At 40.2% G+C, this 16,707-nt stretch overlaps 1 protein-coding gene across 1 annotated transcript in view; it reads left to right on the top strand.

Moving 5' to 3' along the window:
- Nucleotides 1-330: 330 nt before the first annotated feature.
- adamts17 (ADAM metallopeptidase with thrombospondin type 1 motif, 17) overlaps nucleotides 331-16,707 on the top strand; it is a 139,348-nt gene continuing 122,971 nt past the window's right edge. Inside the window, exons 1-3 of the mRNA XM_084110376.1 lie at nucleotides 331-479; nucleotides 2,075-2,421; nucleotides 7,625-7,793. Coding sequence (XP_083966502.1) covers nucleotides 407-479; nucleotides 2,075-2,421; nucleotides 7,625-7,793 — 589 coding nt within the window. The 5' untranslated portion in view covers nucleotides 331-406. The remainder of the gene's footprint in view (nucleotides 480-2,074; nucleotides 2,422-7,624; nucleotides 7,794-16,707) is intronic.

Here is a 16,707-nt window from a genome sequence, read left to right as displayed (position 1 = left end):
CAGAGAATGTGCCAAAAACCGACAAATGAAAACTTACCACCAAGTTCTTCTTTACTGTTGGATTTAATACGTTTTATTCACCTAACAGCTACAGGCTGATTTGCCTTTCCCTCTGTTTCAATGGTTTCAATAGATGTGTGGGACAGCGTGCACTGTCCCGGCCCTCTTTTCAGACTGACAGAACCAATAGCCAATGACGCTGCAGGAATCTATTTACATAGATCAAATCGACGAATTCGAGCGCAGACTGTGTTTGGAGGCGGGGCTTTTGCCTGAAGTTGAGTTCCCCGTCTGCTGTAATTAAACTTTCTGAAACTTCGCGTCAGTCCGCTGTTGCTGTTCCGCCAGCGCACACTGCCTACTCTCTTCACACAGACTGTTTCTCTACGATATATTACTCTTAATAATGCACGGCAATGACACTCTACTGCTTTTCTTGTCTATAATTCTCTTTTGCATTGGACTGAAGGCGATATCAGGTAAGACTGCAGCACCTGCGATACTCCTGACAGAAATTCACCATGGTTACCAGTTTCAGGCTATGTACCAATATTACTACAGCTATAGGTGCTGGACAAAAAAATAAATAATAATATGGCAGAAATGACCTGAAAGATTCTACGCTATTCCCGTATTAACTCATTATTTTGCAGTAGCCTAGTCAAGATAACGGCGGAAACTGCGGTTACCATGGTAATTTTTTCGTCTGGATCATTTAACGTGTACTAACCGACGGCGACTTGTCTCCTCGACTTGTTTATATCATTTTTAACTGCAAACTGCATATTTTTCCTGCTGCTTACAAAACGGTTTCAGTCATGTTGTTTCAATTAAGATGAAATTGTTTATCTAAGACTAAGAGCCATATAGAGTTTACCCAGGTTACATTTCAAGATGTTGTGTGTCTCAAAACCAAGTGCGCTACCTAACGTTACCTAGACAGCTTTTTTGGGCGTCATAATCGGAAAGAAATGATGTGACGTCACGTGCGCTCTTTTTGGCAGAGTGGATGTTACATCACAAGTGCTGAGAGTGCATGTGAGCTCATGCAACGGTATGATGCCAAAAAGGCTGCCTGGATAGTCAGCTTACTAGAGGTCACATTCTCTGTGTAGTCAGCTGCCTATAACTAGACAGTTTTTTGGGGGCATTTCAGGCACATTTTTAGATGTTTCTCTTGAATGAGAGTGTCCATGCAATGTATGTTGCACAAAATGCTGTATAGATAATCATCTTATTAGAGTACACAAGTCACATTCTCATGTAGGCATTTTAGATTCCATTTAAAAAAAATGTAAGCATTATCTCTTGCCCGAGCATGCATGTTGAGCTCATGCAATTGTATGATGCCCCAAAAATACTGTCTTGGTAGGCAGCCAGATAGTGTGTCTTCTGTACTCCAGTGAGCTACTTTCCTAGAAAGCATTTTTAGGCATTATGGGCACAAAAACTCTCTTGGCGAAGAGTTAATGTTACATCACAGAGTGCTGAGAGAGCATGTGAGCTCATGCAACTGTATGATGCACAAAAACGCTGTCTAGGTAGGCAGCCTACTTGGTTTTGAGTGTGTGCTTCTTATGGTTCTGTGCACTTCGTTACTTCATTTTTTTAATGAACTGTTCAGTGGTTTCTGTACCCTCTATTTCCATGTTTATTGTTTTAACAACTTTATTCCCCCTTATGTGTATCATTCTTTAACTAACTGCAGACAGACTTGTAAACTAAACTGTAACTTATAAAACTAAAAGTTTTACTGTCTTAAAGGGTTACCACATAACTTAGAAATGTCAGGGGATTTTAAAATATATATCTTTTTTTTAGGTGTGGAAAAGTCATGGAAATGATTAAAATCTTTTTTTTTTTTATCATAGAAATTACGATAGTGAATGTAAGTGTTTCCAGTTATGCTCAGCACTAAAATATTTAATTGCATGAAATTGAGTATAATCCTTATCCAGTAATCGGCTGGAAAGGTCATGGAAAAGTCATGGAAATAGTTTTTTTTTTGGGATCTCTGACGTGACTATCCACTTTGCACTGCTTTTCAAATAACAACGTGTTGCATGTCCTCTAGCGCAATCTGCCATGTACGAGACAGATGTGGTCGTTCCGCAGGAGCTGCGGCCAGACGAGGTGCACCTGCTCCAGGGAACCTACAGGTGGAGCAGAGGTCGCAGACGACGTTCGGACCATCAGCAGGAGGACCACCTGTTTCTACGGCTGCCTGCTTTCGGAAAGGAACTCTACTTGCAGCTCCATAGAGACGACTCTTTCCTCGCCGAGGGGTTTTTGATGGAGGAGAGGAGCGAGGAGGGCAGCGTTCAGCATGAGCCTGTTCTAAAGGTTCGGCGCTGTTTCTATACCGGAGCCGTTCTCAATCACACTGACTCTTTCGCCTCATTGGATGCTTGTGGTGGACTGGTGAGTGGAGTTCAAATTGTTGGGAGATTGTCACTGCTGGAAAGACATGAATGTGTTTGCTTCAATAACAGGAAATCTGATTTTGCTTAAAGAAAATTAAAGTCCTTTAATTTCCGTTGCCCCCTCTAATTATCGTTACCATAATGAAAAAACCTCACATTCTCATCTATTATATGTATTATTTGTTTATCAAGTTTAACATTTTCTTGATGTCTAACCTTTTAAAAGGTTAACCTTTTTTTAAAGAAATTAATACTTTCATTCAGCCAGTGATAGTAAATATATTTATAATGTTACAAAAGATTTCCATTTTGCTATTCTTTTAAACTCGCTATTTATCAAAAAATTCTGATTTTTTTAAATAATGAAATTAACAGTTTATAGCGTTTCTTGAGCAGCAAATCAGCATATTAGAATGATTTCTGAAGGATCATGTGACCCTGAAGACTGGAGTAATGATGCTGAAAATTCAGCTTTGAAATCACAAGAATAAATTACATTTTAAAATATATTAAAATAGATCATTTAAATGAATAATAATAATAATAATAGTTCATAATATTACAGTTTTTACTATATTTTTGATCAAGTTAATGCAGTCTTGGTGAGCATAAGAGACTTTTTTCAAAACATTAAAAAATCTTACCGACCCCAAACTTTTTAACAATAGTGTATGCTATCCAAAATAAGCACAATTTTTCTGGTTAATAGAGTTTTATTAATTGCTTTTGCGACATTTTGATCAAAACAGACGTGAAACATTTTTTTGATACTACCAGTGAGTAGAGAACTAACAATATAGGTGCTTTTTAAAAAATTATAATGCAATTGTTCATATTAGAAGAAAGGATATGTGCTGAAATGTTGTGAAAATAATGTCACAATGCATTTAGTTCTTCATGGTCCTAAAAACATCCTTACTTTTCTTTCTTATTAATTATCTTTTGATTTTGAGTTGAAATGTGACACTGACATGTTTTTGTGAGATACATCCGACCACACTTTGAATATGTGGTGGTTATTTGACTTGTGGTTGTGAGCATTCCAGGCCCACCCATGGGAGAGAGGCTGTTTGTTTGAGAAAGAGTTTCCCTGACTTTGGTCCCATTACGGTCATTCCATCCTTCAAACTTCCTTTTGAAATGCCATCAATCAAACGCCTGTAAGGGATGTGGCACTCCATTATCGCAAGCTGTCAATTAATCTGATTAGAGTGCAGGTTTTTTCAGTCATCTGATTGGCCAGGGTTTGTGGTCTTTGATGTATTCTGACCAAACTTATTGATAAACCTCACTGATTGACAGTTCGGTTAACGGACAACTAGTGACCCATGACCACCCTGACCCATCCCTCTTTATGCTGACTATGTGGAAAATGAGCTCATTGTTACTGTAAATGTTCTATCCACATGTGACGAGAAGGGTCAGACATTTTTGACACCTAAAGTGAGACTGACCGTGAGCAGATGTGAACGGTTTTGCAGATAAGTTGAAGATCAGCTGTGTGTTTTAACTAGCCCCATCTGACAGCTGTCAGTGACGCGAGCAGTTCTCTCGCCGCTTTGCTCACCGCAAGGAAATACAATTTTGGATGGTGGAAATGATGTCCAGTTAAAAAAATCTTACCAACCCTAAAACTTTTGAATGGTAGTATGCTATCCTAAATAAGCAAAATATTTTGGGTAACAATGATTTTTTTTAGCTATTTTTAGGGCCGTTTACACAACTCTGTTTTCGACTAAAATCTTAAAACGTTTTATGCTTTTTTGTCCGTTCATTTACACAACTGTGTCGTTTTGGGGGCCTGAAAACTTGAAACTTTAAAACTTTTGAAAATGGGTTTTAAAGTGCAAGTTTGTGAAATTTAAATTGTCTGTGTGTAAACTATGAAAACACAAAGTGTGAAAATGGTGACATCATGCGCATGTGTATTATGTGTTCACTGTTCAGTCTAAAGCAGGGGTGGGCAAACTACGGCCCGCGGGCCACATACGGCCCGTTAGGCTGTTTAATCCGGCCCGTCGAGTATTTAAATTTTTTTCTTAAGATCACATTCATTTTGCCTTTTTCTTGCAATACTTTGCGTTATATATATATATATATAGCCTATATATTGCGTTGCATATACTTGACAATCGGAATATCAGATATTTCATGCCATAGCTAACAAATGTAAAAAAGGAAAAATGACATAAAAGCAGATCATCATTCATTCAGCGCTGTTGTGGCTGCGGTGTGTCATGTAACAAGCAATGACGCATCACCATGGAAACCAAACAGAGAGCGACTTAAGCGCATAGACTTGTTGCACGTTAATGTTTTTTCCTTTTTTGGAAACTCGCAGAGAAAAAAATGTTTGGTAACCGTTTGCGCACCCGTTTAGTTTTTCCTTTGATTTGTCTGCTATTTAGTTTCTTTGCTCCTCTGGATTTGTGGATGTATCCTGACTGATTCCGTTTACTACGCTCCCCTGTCTGCCATGTAACGTTACAGAACCCGGTTTTGTTCATTAAATGTTCTGATCTGACTTTGCTTTTTATGTTTTATTTTACTTAAAATAAATTTGTATATTCGTTTATTTCGTTTTTTCCACAAATGTATGACTTTTGGAAGTGCAAATTGATTGCCATATGCAGTTTTAATAAAGTTGAATTAACGTAACCTTCTGTCATTTTTACTCTTCTAAGTGTACACTTGCAGGTGTTTTGTTTCTAATTTACTGTTAGGCCCATTAAATAATAATAAGGATAAACAATATTTAAAAAGTATAGGCTATAATGATCTAACATCTGACTAATTAAAAATTAACCTCAAAACATAACATGCTAAATATAACAGTTATCTAGCATAAAAAATGTATTGTCAGAATGTCGTCTCTCAGTTGTTGAATTTCGCGCAGACGTTGCCACAACGTAAATGTGTTTGCTCAGCCCGATCTCATGAAAGTGCGAATACCACGAATTGTATTTGTAATGCTATGATACGCAGTTTTCGCGTGCATATGATACGCACTTTATGGCGTGTAATAGGTACGCACTCCGCACCCCTAATCCTAACCAAGGGGTTTACAGTGTATGTAAATATTATGTATATATTACAGTATATGCACACAAAAAACATTTTTGGCGTATAAATGGCACGAGAAATTAAATTTGTGGTATAGATACGCACTTTCATGAGATTGTGTTTCATAATCTGCTACTGGGCCGGCCCTCTGTCAAATTTTAAAACCCAGTGTGGCCCTTGAGCCAAAAAGTTTGCCCACCCCTGGTCTAAAGGCATGTAGTGTTTCTTTACAAAGAGACATTGCCAACTACTGGCCTGGCATGAATAATATAGCATTTTTAGTCGTTTTCGTGGATCCTTGTAAACGGTGATTGTTTTGACAACGTTGAATGCAAAAAAACGCAAAGGAATTTTTTTTCTGTTTTTAGTACATCGTTGTTGTGTAAATGTACCCTTAGATTTAAGGTACATTTTACCCTTACATATTAATTGAATTAAGCATATTTATAGTTATAGTTACCATTTTGGATAAAATGTTCCCACAGATCTTTTTTTTCTTCTGTCGTTTTTGCCCTTTATCACGATAGGACAGTTAGTTGACAGGAAGCAAAGCTGGAGAGAGAGAGGGGGACAGGACCGGGACGCCTGAAGCGCAACTGCCCACGAGGCTATTGGCGCCGACACGGATCTTGTTGCAATGCACTGTGGGAAGGAATCCCTACTTATTGAAGAATGCATATAATGCAACTGTTGATTTTGTGCAAAAGAAGGTTGCCGTCTACGTAGGGAGCTAACTAGGCTTTGAAAAGAGACCTTCAGCGCAGAGTCTACTTCTTCTAACTTCTACTTAGTAATCTTGTTTAAACAATGTTGAAGTCTGAGAGGACAAGGTTTTCCTGCCTGTTAATGTCATTTCAGACCATTTTTACTGCTCTATCTCTCCTCGGAGTGTAGCCATATGTAACTGTACTTTGTTTAACCTGGTACATGTGGGGTTTGTCTGTACATGTTGTGATGAAAGCATATGTTTTACAGCCTCTATGGGCAACTTCCTGTCAGCACTCCCATGTTCTTTTCCTCCTCCACCCGCCTGGGGCTCTATGCACATCTGCCTCACCTCCATCCATGTGCATTTTCCACTCTTTTCTCCAGCGAAGCCTCTGTTGTGCTGCTTGGATGCAGCGTCAATCCGGACCATTCTGCTTGACTGAACGCTGTCTCCGGATTTGATGCTGACTTTGTAGTTTTGGGCCTTGGCAAAAGGAGATAAATTATTATCACATTTCACATCTTTGCGCCCTTGAAGCCACGAGGGGTGGCACGGTCAGATGGAGGGGAAACAAGGCTTCGTATATGGGAGATCCGCAGAGGGGCTCATGATGAATGATCCTGGGTTTGCTGTAATAGAAAACACATCAGCTTCCTCCTGAAGCACATCATCTGAGATTCTCTATGCAATCTTAAAGGAATAGTTCACCTAAAATTAAAGTTATGTCATTATTTACTGTACATCAGCAGTTCACAGTGATCAAAAACATGAAAGTATTCCATATTGTCTTAAATGTCTGTTTCTCACATAAAGGTATCATGTGACTTCAGAAGTCTTAGTCACATGGACTAATTTTATAGTGATTTCATGAGAGTTTGTTTTAAAGCTTTGCAGATGTGGCTTTGTTCAGACATATGAAAAAAAAAAAAAAAAAAAAATTCAAAATCAAATCAAGTAAAGCTGATGAAATATGAGCTGTCTGTTCAGGTAGTGCAGTGATTTTCTGGTATATCTACATCAATGTATATCTACTTGTTGTTTTCAGTATGTGCAGAATCTGCTTATTAAAGTAATTAAAAGTAGCCTAATTAAAATTATATAAATATAATGTAATCTATGTATATATATATATATATATATATATATAATAACATTATATAATAACATTTTATAATAAAATTGTGGAATATTTTAATGCAATCTATGTAATTAAAATATATTAGCCTAATTGATATATGGCAAAAAACTAATAATAAGAATTCTTTATAACTTTTTTACTTTTGAAAAACATGACTTTTAATATCCTTAATATCTTACTGGACAGTTTTCTGAACATTCACAGATTGCCTCCAGAGTTACACATTCTATCCAGATAAAGGCTTTCTCATCTGCCGTTATTGATTGTTCCACCTCATGTGTTTTCTTGCAGACTGGCCTGGTTCAAACTGAAGAGGAAAGACTGTTCATCACGCCAGTGGGCCAGGCTGCGGATTCCTTCTCTGGCTGGGAACACAGAGTGATCCGGGAAATACATTCTTCATCGGATGGACCTACTACTGCTGCAGACAGCAGCCCGAAATTGTGCCAAACCATCCAAGGTGAGACATCGCTGCGCTGAAATGTGGTGGGCTTAACCGTGTCAAGTGTGGCAAGCCCCATTGATTTAGAGGTCATTTAAGTTCAGTTCGTAGCTCTACAGGGATTTAATTTAGTCAAATTGTGGGTGCTAGTGGGAAAAGTGGTCTATTTATGCAGTCAGTACACTGCTGTGGAATAAATGCCCAGTTTAACCCAGAGACCTTTACGATTTCTATATGCTAGACTAGTGTTTCTAAAGTGGATTTACAAGCCCACAGATTTTAGGTTGACTATCAAGTGGTGGTTCCATATTTGTTCATCATAAACTAAAACCTGTCAAATGTTCTTACAAGTGACAGATAAAATACTGTACATTTTTATTGGACATACATCATTTGACATCATTTTAAAAAGTGGATTTATTTCACTCTCCTAACTATGCACAATTATGTGTTTAGTTGCATTTTATTATTTGCATTCAGCATTGCTCTGTAGAAACAAACCTGTGAATCTCTTTTGGGTCACAACTCACCAGTGGTGAACCACTGTGCTTTAGGAGTCTGTTATCATAATCTCACGCTCAGATTCTCATGCGTCTCCCATCTTCCTCTTCCCTCCAGGACCGCTTAAGATTCAAGAGTTGTCAAGTCTGTAAATCAAGTGTTTCATAGAAACCTTTATGACTCCATGTAACTCTTTGATGTCTTCATCTTGTTAGCAGCGTTGAAAGATATTGGGAGAGAGAAAGCTCCGCTGTTTTGCTCTTTAATGCCTTTATCACACTGGTAAATGGTGGTAAACTCCTGTTGGAACGTGCTGCTTTGCTGTTGAAATACTACCAGTAAGAAAGCAAGTATTCTGTTGGCCTGCTCGCGTACATTAATAATACCGTGCATATTTTCCAGCCCCTTGGGTTTTTCTTTGCCAGGATTATGGATTTTTCTTGCCGAAAGGAATTCGCATATTTGAAAACGGCCTCTTCTGTTCCCTCTGAGTCTCTGAATGCCTCCAGCATCTGCAGGTTTTCATATTCCGAGGCAGGAAGTTTTGTCTAAGCATATTGCATTATTGGATTTGTAGTTTACCCTTTGAAATGAAGATGCAATTATCCAAAAATCCGGGTTTGTGTGTCCATGTGTGTGGATATATACAATCCTATGGGCCAACCAAAACAATTTATGGAATTTCCAGTTGTACGCTACCCTAGTTCTTGGCTGATTACATTAGATCCAGACTTAAAGTCCCCTTGAACTTTTTGCTTGGTTCAACATCGTTCAAGTCCACTGTTTTTGCTTCTGACTTTGTGTACTATGAATATTACACAACCCGAGGATGAGAAGACCACCGGCAGGCTTGACAAGGAGATTTTTTCCATATGCCAGTATCTGGGAATTTAAGTAACCAAAACCAGTTCATATAGGGGAAAAACGGGAGTTGAAAATGAAATAAAGGTTGGTGGGTATGCAAGGGTCTTCTTGATATGTGGGTGCGTTTGTGTGTTTCAGGCATGCGGTTGGGCTCTAGCGATCTTGTCTCTGCTGTAAAAAGCTCCAGGTGCATTAGCGATGCGGTTTCCCCCAGCACCTGGTGTCTGCAAGTCAGTCAGTCAGTCAGTCAGGCGATAGACCAATAGGCGAAAAAAGTGCCAGATTCGGGGGGAAAATTCTTTCCTCTGCACTCATGTCTGTCGGAGGCCTTTCAGCTGGCCTGCCAGAGTCTTCTCTCTCATTTCCCACCAGTGTTGGGGAAGCTGCTTCGAAACCTAAGCTTGCCAAGCTACAAGCTGCTCATAATTTAAAGTAGTTCAGATACAGTCAGGTTAGCCTTTTGATAAAGTAGTCTGTTCCACATCCGGCATGATTTTCAGTAAAATGTCTTCATAAAGTGGTACAAACTTAACTGATGTTATTCTTATGTGATTGACATTTGACATTGTGAATGGCATTATTATCTGTCGTTTTTCATTAAAGAAATAGATAAATCACGTATTATTGTGATTGGAAAATGCATCACTATTATACACATCCTGGCAGTAATTTTGTTTTGTATTTTGTGTAATGCTTTTATTTGAAGGGAATTTCTATCATATTTTTTGAAAACTGTCCAAACACAAAGATCCTCCTTAGACTTACAGTAGAAAGGAGCAAAAGTTTGTCTGATAATTGACGACCACAGTTGCTAAGGTCAGTAATGTATAATGTATAAAAACATAATGTGCTAAACAGGCTCGACAGTAAGCCTTGTCATGTGCTTGTCCTTCGGACAAGTAAATCGGTCATTCACTTGTCTTAGTTGCTTGTCTGGAAAAAAACAGGATTTTTTGTGGTGTAAATATATTTTTTTTCTGAAGCAATATTCTCATTTGTGTTCTATCAGCTTTTGTGATATTTACACCAAGGCATTTTCCCCTGATCTGTTTTAATGTATGCTTCATCTTTCATTTCAAATTCTTAAATTTGATCAATAAATTCATTTAGAATAAAAAGACACTATAGAGCTGTTACCAATCACAATAAATCATCTACAATGAAAAATGACAACTGCATTAGCCTAAATAATGTCATGAGATTGTTTTAAATATTTTTTTAATATACAAATAAAAAATATTGGAATTTTTTTTTAACTTTTAAACATGAATCTAAACCACCAGTAGGTGTCAGCAAGTGACCCTCTTAATGAGTGAATCATTGAGTCATTTAGACGATCCGTTCAGATGGCTGATGCATTCAATCTTTGACTTCAAAACGCTGAATCATTTAGTAATGAAACACGGGTGAGTTTTGCTTTGAGATGCGCTATGGTTCTGCTGTGATCTTTGTTTTGAACTATTTTCGCTGCTGAAATAGAACAAAAACAGTCAATATTGCATCTAAAATGTAAGTACTTATGTAATGTAACGTAAAGTACTTTTTTGTTCTTGTTTATTGAAATATAGGAAATCAGTGTCACATTTTCAATCATGATGTTATTCAGGAAGAGAGCACCCACTCTTGGTCGTGCGGTGTTGCTTAACTGTATGATATGTTATAAATATAAAACTCCACATTTAGAATTTTTTTTTACCACAGCGTGTTAACTGAGCTTCTTTGTGTGTGCTGCACTCATTTGTTTCGAAGGCCGATTGGGTCACCACTGCGCGACGAAGGCTCCTTCCTTGAAAGGGACTTTGCTGAAATGCGGCCTCCAAATATGGCTTTCTTTTCCCCTGCAATGAAGGTAACAACAGATCCGTCCTTCGAAGGATGCAGCCTCTGAATTTGGACGCTGCTTATGAATTGGGATGCAGCTAGTGAATTGTTTCTATATGAATGAACCGTTTAAAGGCACAATATTTTTTTTTTTTTTTTTTAAATCACTATATCTATGTTATATATTTTTTAAAGTTGTGTATTTACATTATCCCGACAGTTCCAATTAACTTCTAAATCCAGAGAAATTAATATTTTAATTCGAAGACACGGACCGTGTCTTTATTTCCGTTATGTCGCAGTCAATGGCGTCATATCCGCGTTGTCCCTGGTTTCCGCTCGTGCTGCCATGGTAACCAGAGCTATGAACCAGAGCCCTCTGATAGTAACCAAGACGACAGACGTGGACCACTGTTCGCAATGTCTATTTGCACGCTGTTGTTGTTTCGTTCAAACATTATGGACCATGGCAAGCAGACTTTGGATAAAAAAGGAGAACTAAAACGAGAATCAATATCAGCGCGGTGTTTTCGAGATGCCGAGAGCTCCCATAGACAGTATATAAACGAGAGCTCCACGTCCGAGACTTCGACTGCTCCTACATGTACTTTATTAAACAGGTGAGCACATTTACATAAAACTAATCAATGTTATATAGTTCAACAATGATAAAATGTCAGAATATGATCTGTATGTTATTCTAATGTTGATCTAGCTTAACGTTACTGCTAACGTTAGTCTCATACAGACAAACAAACACATAAGTTACATTTCAACACATTCAAATGCAGTTTAGTGTGCTAGTGTAATGTTAGACCAAGTGAAACAGCGCTGCGTTACCTCACAAGTTTAATTTGTCTAATAAACTGACCTGTGAGTAGTGATTCTGCGTGTAGTTCGGTAGAATGAAATGTCCATATTCCTTTTATATCCGCGGGACTCGCGTCGCGTGTGGAGCTGATAGCTGTCTCTTAGCAATCCCGAACTGCTTCATAGCACAGTCATGATAAAAACATTGATGATTGATTCAGTCATCCATAAACATTATTAGATCGGTCGGCTTGACGTTGACGACAACATCCATAATTCTTAGCAAATGTTGCGTCATCAAACTACGCCTTTGTTATTGTAAATAGGTTAGCGACCCCTAGTGGAGAAAAAATCCCATACTGTACGTTTAAATGAACCAACTGCTAAATAGGCGGCTGCATATATGGAAAAAAAACACCTAACCCTAAAAAAATTCTAACAAAAGGTTTCGCAGCTGTTTTTTGTAGTATTAGGTGTCCTTAATAACATACTAAAAGTTTACCAAAGTTTGACCACTAGAAAGGTGTAATTTTCAAGATGGCGTCCAAGATGGGCAGGAAGCCTTTAAAATATCCTAACTCCTTCATTATTTGACCTAGCCAAGTAATCTTGGTGTCTAACCCCATGTTTTCAGGGTCTATGAATCCACTGGACTTGTCTAAATTGCACTGACCTGTGTGTGAACCCTCTAAAATGGTCACTCATTTCAATTTGAATAAGGTAATACATATGTAATACATCCTCTATAGATGTTTTTGAGTATAAAGGTGGCATTATACTAAACCTCAGGTTAGATACACCTTTGGGGGAAAGGCGTATCAGTATCGGGTCCTTCCATTTGGTCCAGCTTTGGCTCCGTGGACATTCTCCAAGTGCATGGATGCAGCTCTGGCCCCCTTGAGGCTCCAGGGCATCCGTGTACTAAATTATCTAGACGACTAGCTCATTCTTGCTCATTCCAGAGAGTTGGTGTTTCGTCACAGGGACATCATTCTCCACCACCTCCGGTCTCTTGGTCTCAGGTTGAATGCTCAGAAGAATGTCTTAACTCCTTCTCAGCAGACCACTTTCCTGGGTGTCCAACTCGATTCTCTCTCGATGCAGGCCCGTCTGGCCCCTGCTCGAGTTTCCAGTCTTCATGCGTGCTTGGCCCGTTTCAGGCTCGGCCATCATGTAGCGGTGGGTATATGTCGCAGGCTTCTGAGGCTCATGGCAGCAGCCTCTCCTGTGCTGCCCTTGGGTCTCCCTCATATGAGACCATTCCTGTGCTGGATGAAACTCAGGGGCATCCGCCCTTCTTGGTCTGCCTTCTGCCTGCTGAGAGTGTCGCGCAGTTGCCTTCATGCTCTTTGGAGGTGGAAAGACTCCCCCTTTTTACTTCAGGGGGTCAAGATGGGTGTAGTTTGCCGTTGGCAGGTTGTCACGACGGACGCCTCTTTGACTTGTTGGGGTGCGGTCTTCGAGGGCAGACCGGCGTACGATGTTTGGACGGGCGAGCTTCTCTCGTGGCACACAAATTGCCTCAAGTTGCAAGCTGTCTCTCTGGCCCTGGATCAATTTCTCCCGGCCCTGATGGACTCATGTCATTGTCAGGACGGACAACATGGCAGTGTTGTCCCATGTAAATCGCCAGGGGGGCTCGTGGTCGGGCACCCTCAACAGGCATGCACACCGCCTCCTCCTTTGGGCTCAAGACAGGTTTCTTTCGCTGAGAGCAGTTCACGTTCCAGGGGACCTGAACATCGCAGCGGACTTTCTGTCGAGACAGAAGCTCAAGTCGGGGGAATGGATGTTGCACTGCTAAACAGTGGCTCTAATTTGGAGCATGTTTGGCGAGGCGGACCTCTTTGCGTTGCAGAGCTCGACACAGTGCCCCCTATGGTTTTCCCTGTCTCAGCTCATCCGACACCTCTGTGGATAGATGCCCTCGCTCATCCGTGGCTGGAGTTGAGACTGTATGTATTCCCTCCGGTCAAGCGAATCCCTGCAGTCCTTTGCAGAGTGAGGGAGTGTGGGATCCGCCTCCTTCTGGTAGCCCTATTCTGGCCATCCCAGACGTGGTTCTCTGAACTGAGCTCCCTGGTGGAGGAGTCCCCTTGGCAGATTCCTATCAGGAGAGATCTGCTGTCTCAGCTCCAGGGCAGGAATTGGCATCCTTGACCCGAGATATGGTGTCACAGTGTCTGGTTTGTGTTCCCTGGGTGTCCACTAGAGGTCCTCTTCCCCACGGTGTCATCCACATTATGAACTGCATTCCCCACAATCCTTGTCTGTACTCATCACTGTTCATTGCACCCAGCTGTTCCCCATCATGATTGTTAGTTTCTGTGTGTATAAATACCCTGCCTGTTTAGTGTTTGTGACGGAGTCCTTGTATATGGTCACCACACTTCAGAGTTCTGTGTTCCTTGCCTATTTCTTGTTTTGTTTATTTGTATTTGGATTGCTAACATGGACTTTGAACCTTGCCTGGATGACTACGAGATGGATTACACTTTAATAAACACCTACTGCCATACTGCATTTGGATCTACCTATTTTCCTGTGTGTCCCCGTGACAGGCAGGGTATTTATACACACAGAAACTAACAATCATGATGGGGAACAGCTGGGTGCAATGAACAGTGATGAGTACAGACAAGGATTGTGGGGAATGCAGTTCATAATGTGGATGACACCGTGGGGAAGAGGACCTCTAGTGGACACCCAGGGAACACAAACCAGACACTGTGACATATGGAGGCTGTAGGCGATAAGAGGCAATCGCTAGCGACAGTGGCGTCTGGTCTTCCCGCTGATGTTTAGGAGACCATTGACCATTGACCCTGTCAGCTGCCCGGTCGGTTCAGTGCTGGAATTCCTGCAGGATAAATTTGTGGCTGGAGTGGCTGCAACTACCTTGAGAGTTTATGTCAGCTATCGCTGCCTATCGGGAGTCAGACGAGGTCCCCTTAGGTAAACACTGTCTGGTCTCCTCGTTTAAGCGTGGAGTTAGACACTTGAGGCCTGCACATCCTATTAGTGTCCCCACCTGGGATTTATCAGTTGTTCTGGAGGGGCTATTAGAGCCTTCCTTTGAACCCTTGGAGTCAGCTCCGGAACGGATTCTTACTCTCAAGGTGGCACTTTTGTTAGCGTTGGCCTCTCTCAAACGCGTGAGGGATCTGCAGGCTCTGTCTGTGAGTGAGCCTTGTATGGAATTTGCCCCAGGTCTTGTGAAGGTGTTTCTATGGCCTAGACCTGGTTATGTCACCAAAGTTTTGTCCACGTTATTCCGCTCTCGCCACTGAGGAGGTGCCCGCGCCATCAGCCAATGAATTGGTGCGATTCTATACAGGTTCAGACAATCAGCACATGCCTTCACGTGGCAGCCCTGTTTTGACTAATTTGACAGTACCACACAGTTCTAATGAATTTATTATTTATTGGAATCAAAAGAATGGTTATGAACCACAGAAACCACCAACACTAGGCAAAACGATATGAGAAAGGAGAAATATGCAATTACTTAAGGCGAGACACGGCAGGCAAAAGCATCGGGTTTTTTTTTTCACTGGTCAATTTTGAGATTTTGGGATATTTGTCTTCAATAACATGTCTTCTTTCAGACTTGTGGTGAAAAAGAGTCTGAAATACACATTTAGGTCTTTATTTTACTACACTTTGTCTGTTTGCGTCTGTAGATTTCTCATAAATTCAACAAAAGTTGGCATTCTAAATCATCCCGCTGCTCCGCGATTGCTGGAGCACCCTGCACCCTGTCATCACATACGCCGTCATTTTTTTCCCATCTAAAATGTGAACACAATGAACAAATTATTTTGAACCTGTCTTTATCCAATACTCAGATTTTGTTTTTTTAATATATGCAAATAAGCGCATATTTAATTAGATAATGCATCATTTGCAATCAACTGGGAAAGTTTCATGGTGATATCTGCTAGTTACATTTTTTACCCTATTCACCTGTAGTGTCTCGCTTTAAGGGAAATTTTACTTATTTTTTTGCATAAATATGCTTGTAACCAGTTGCTTTAATATATAATTGTACTTGTAATCACTTATCTATCATGCAAATATGTTAATTAGAATATTACATGGCCCAGACATGTATCAGGCACCAGTATTCCTGGTCTAGGATGAATACAAAGGAGTAATGGTCATTTTAAGGGTCCTGACGGCCGCCATTTTGAAAATGGGGCCTTTCTTGGAGTCAGACTTTGATAAACTTTTAGTATGTTTTTAAGTACATCTGATACTACTGTAAACCACTGAGAAACCTTTTGTTAGAATTTCTTTGGGGCCATATTTGCAGCTGACTAAAAATGAATCAGACTTTTCAACGCTATTTCAGTGAGAGAGATATTTTCATTACTTCATCTCATCAGTGCTCAACAATGTGATGCAAAAAATAAATAAATATATATTTTTTTATTTTGTTGCGCTGCACTTTAGTTGTTACTAGTATTTTGAAAACAGAAGTACTGTCATGCAACTGAAAATCTACTAGTCACGTCACAACATTTAGTTAGTTTCTCCCCAAGATTACCTTTGTCCACTGTCTCTTCCTGTTAAAAAAACAGTTAAGTGAGAAAAGTTGAGCATTGCTTCCCACAATAACCCCACCTCAAAAACCAAACCGTCCCCAGAGAAGGATACTCGCAGAAACAGACCTTAAATCCATTAAACTCCAAATGCCCCTCTCGGACACACACACACACACACACACACACACACGCTGTCTGGATGCGTAAGATGGATCAGGTTGCACCGTGGTGACGGCAGGAGTGAGAAAAAGCTGCCGGTTTTCCTCAATGATTCCCTCTCTGTCTCCACTGAAATAGGATTCTGACAAAACGCACTTAGCACTTCTAATCGGGCCGTGTAATCTGCGGAGTTGTACGTCCGTTGATCCATTCTGCCCACGCTCACATGC

The sequence above is a fragment of the Abramis brama genome, assembly GCF_963993115.1.
Source record: "Abramis brama genome assembly, chromosome: 3".
In the NCBI taxonomy this organism is placed as follows: Eukaryota; Metazoa; Chordata; class Actinopteri; order Cypriniformes; family Leuciscidae; genus Abramis; species Abramis brama.
Note: the sequence above shows the minus strand (reverse complement) of the source record. Positions and strands in the feature narration are given on the sequence as shown.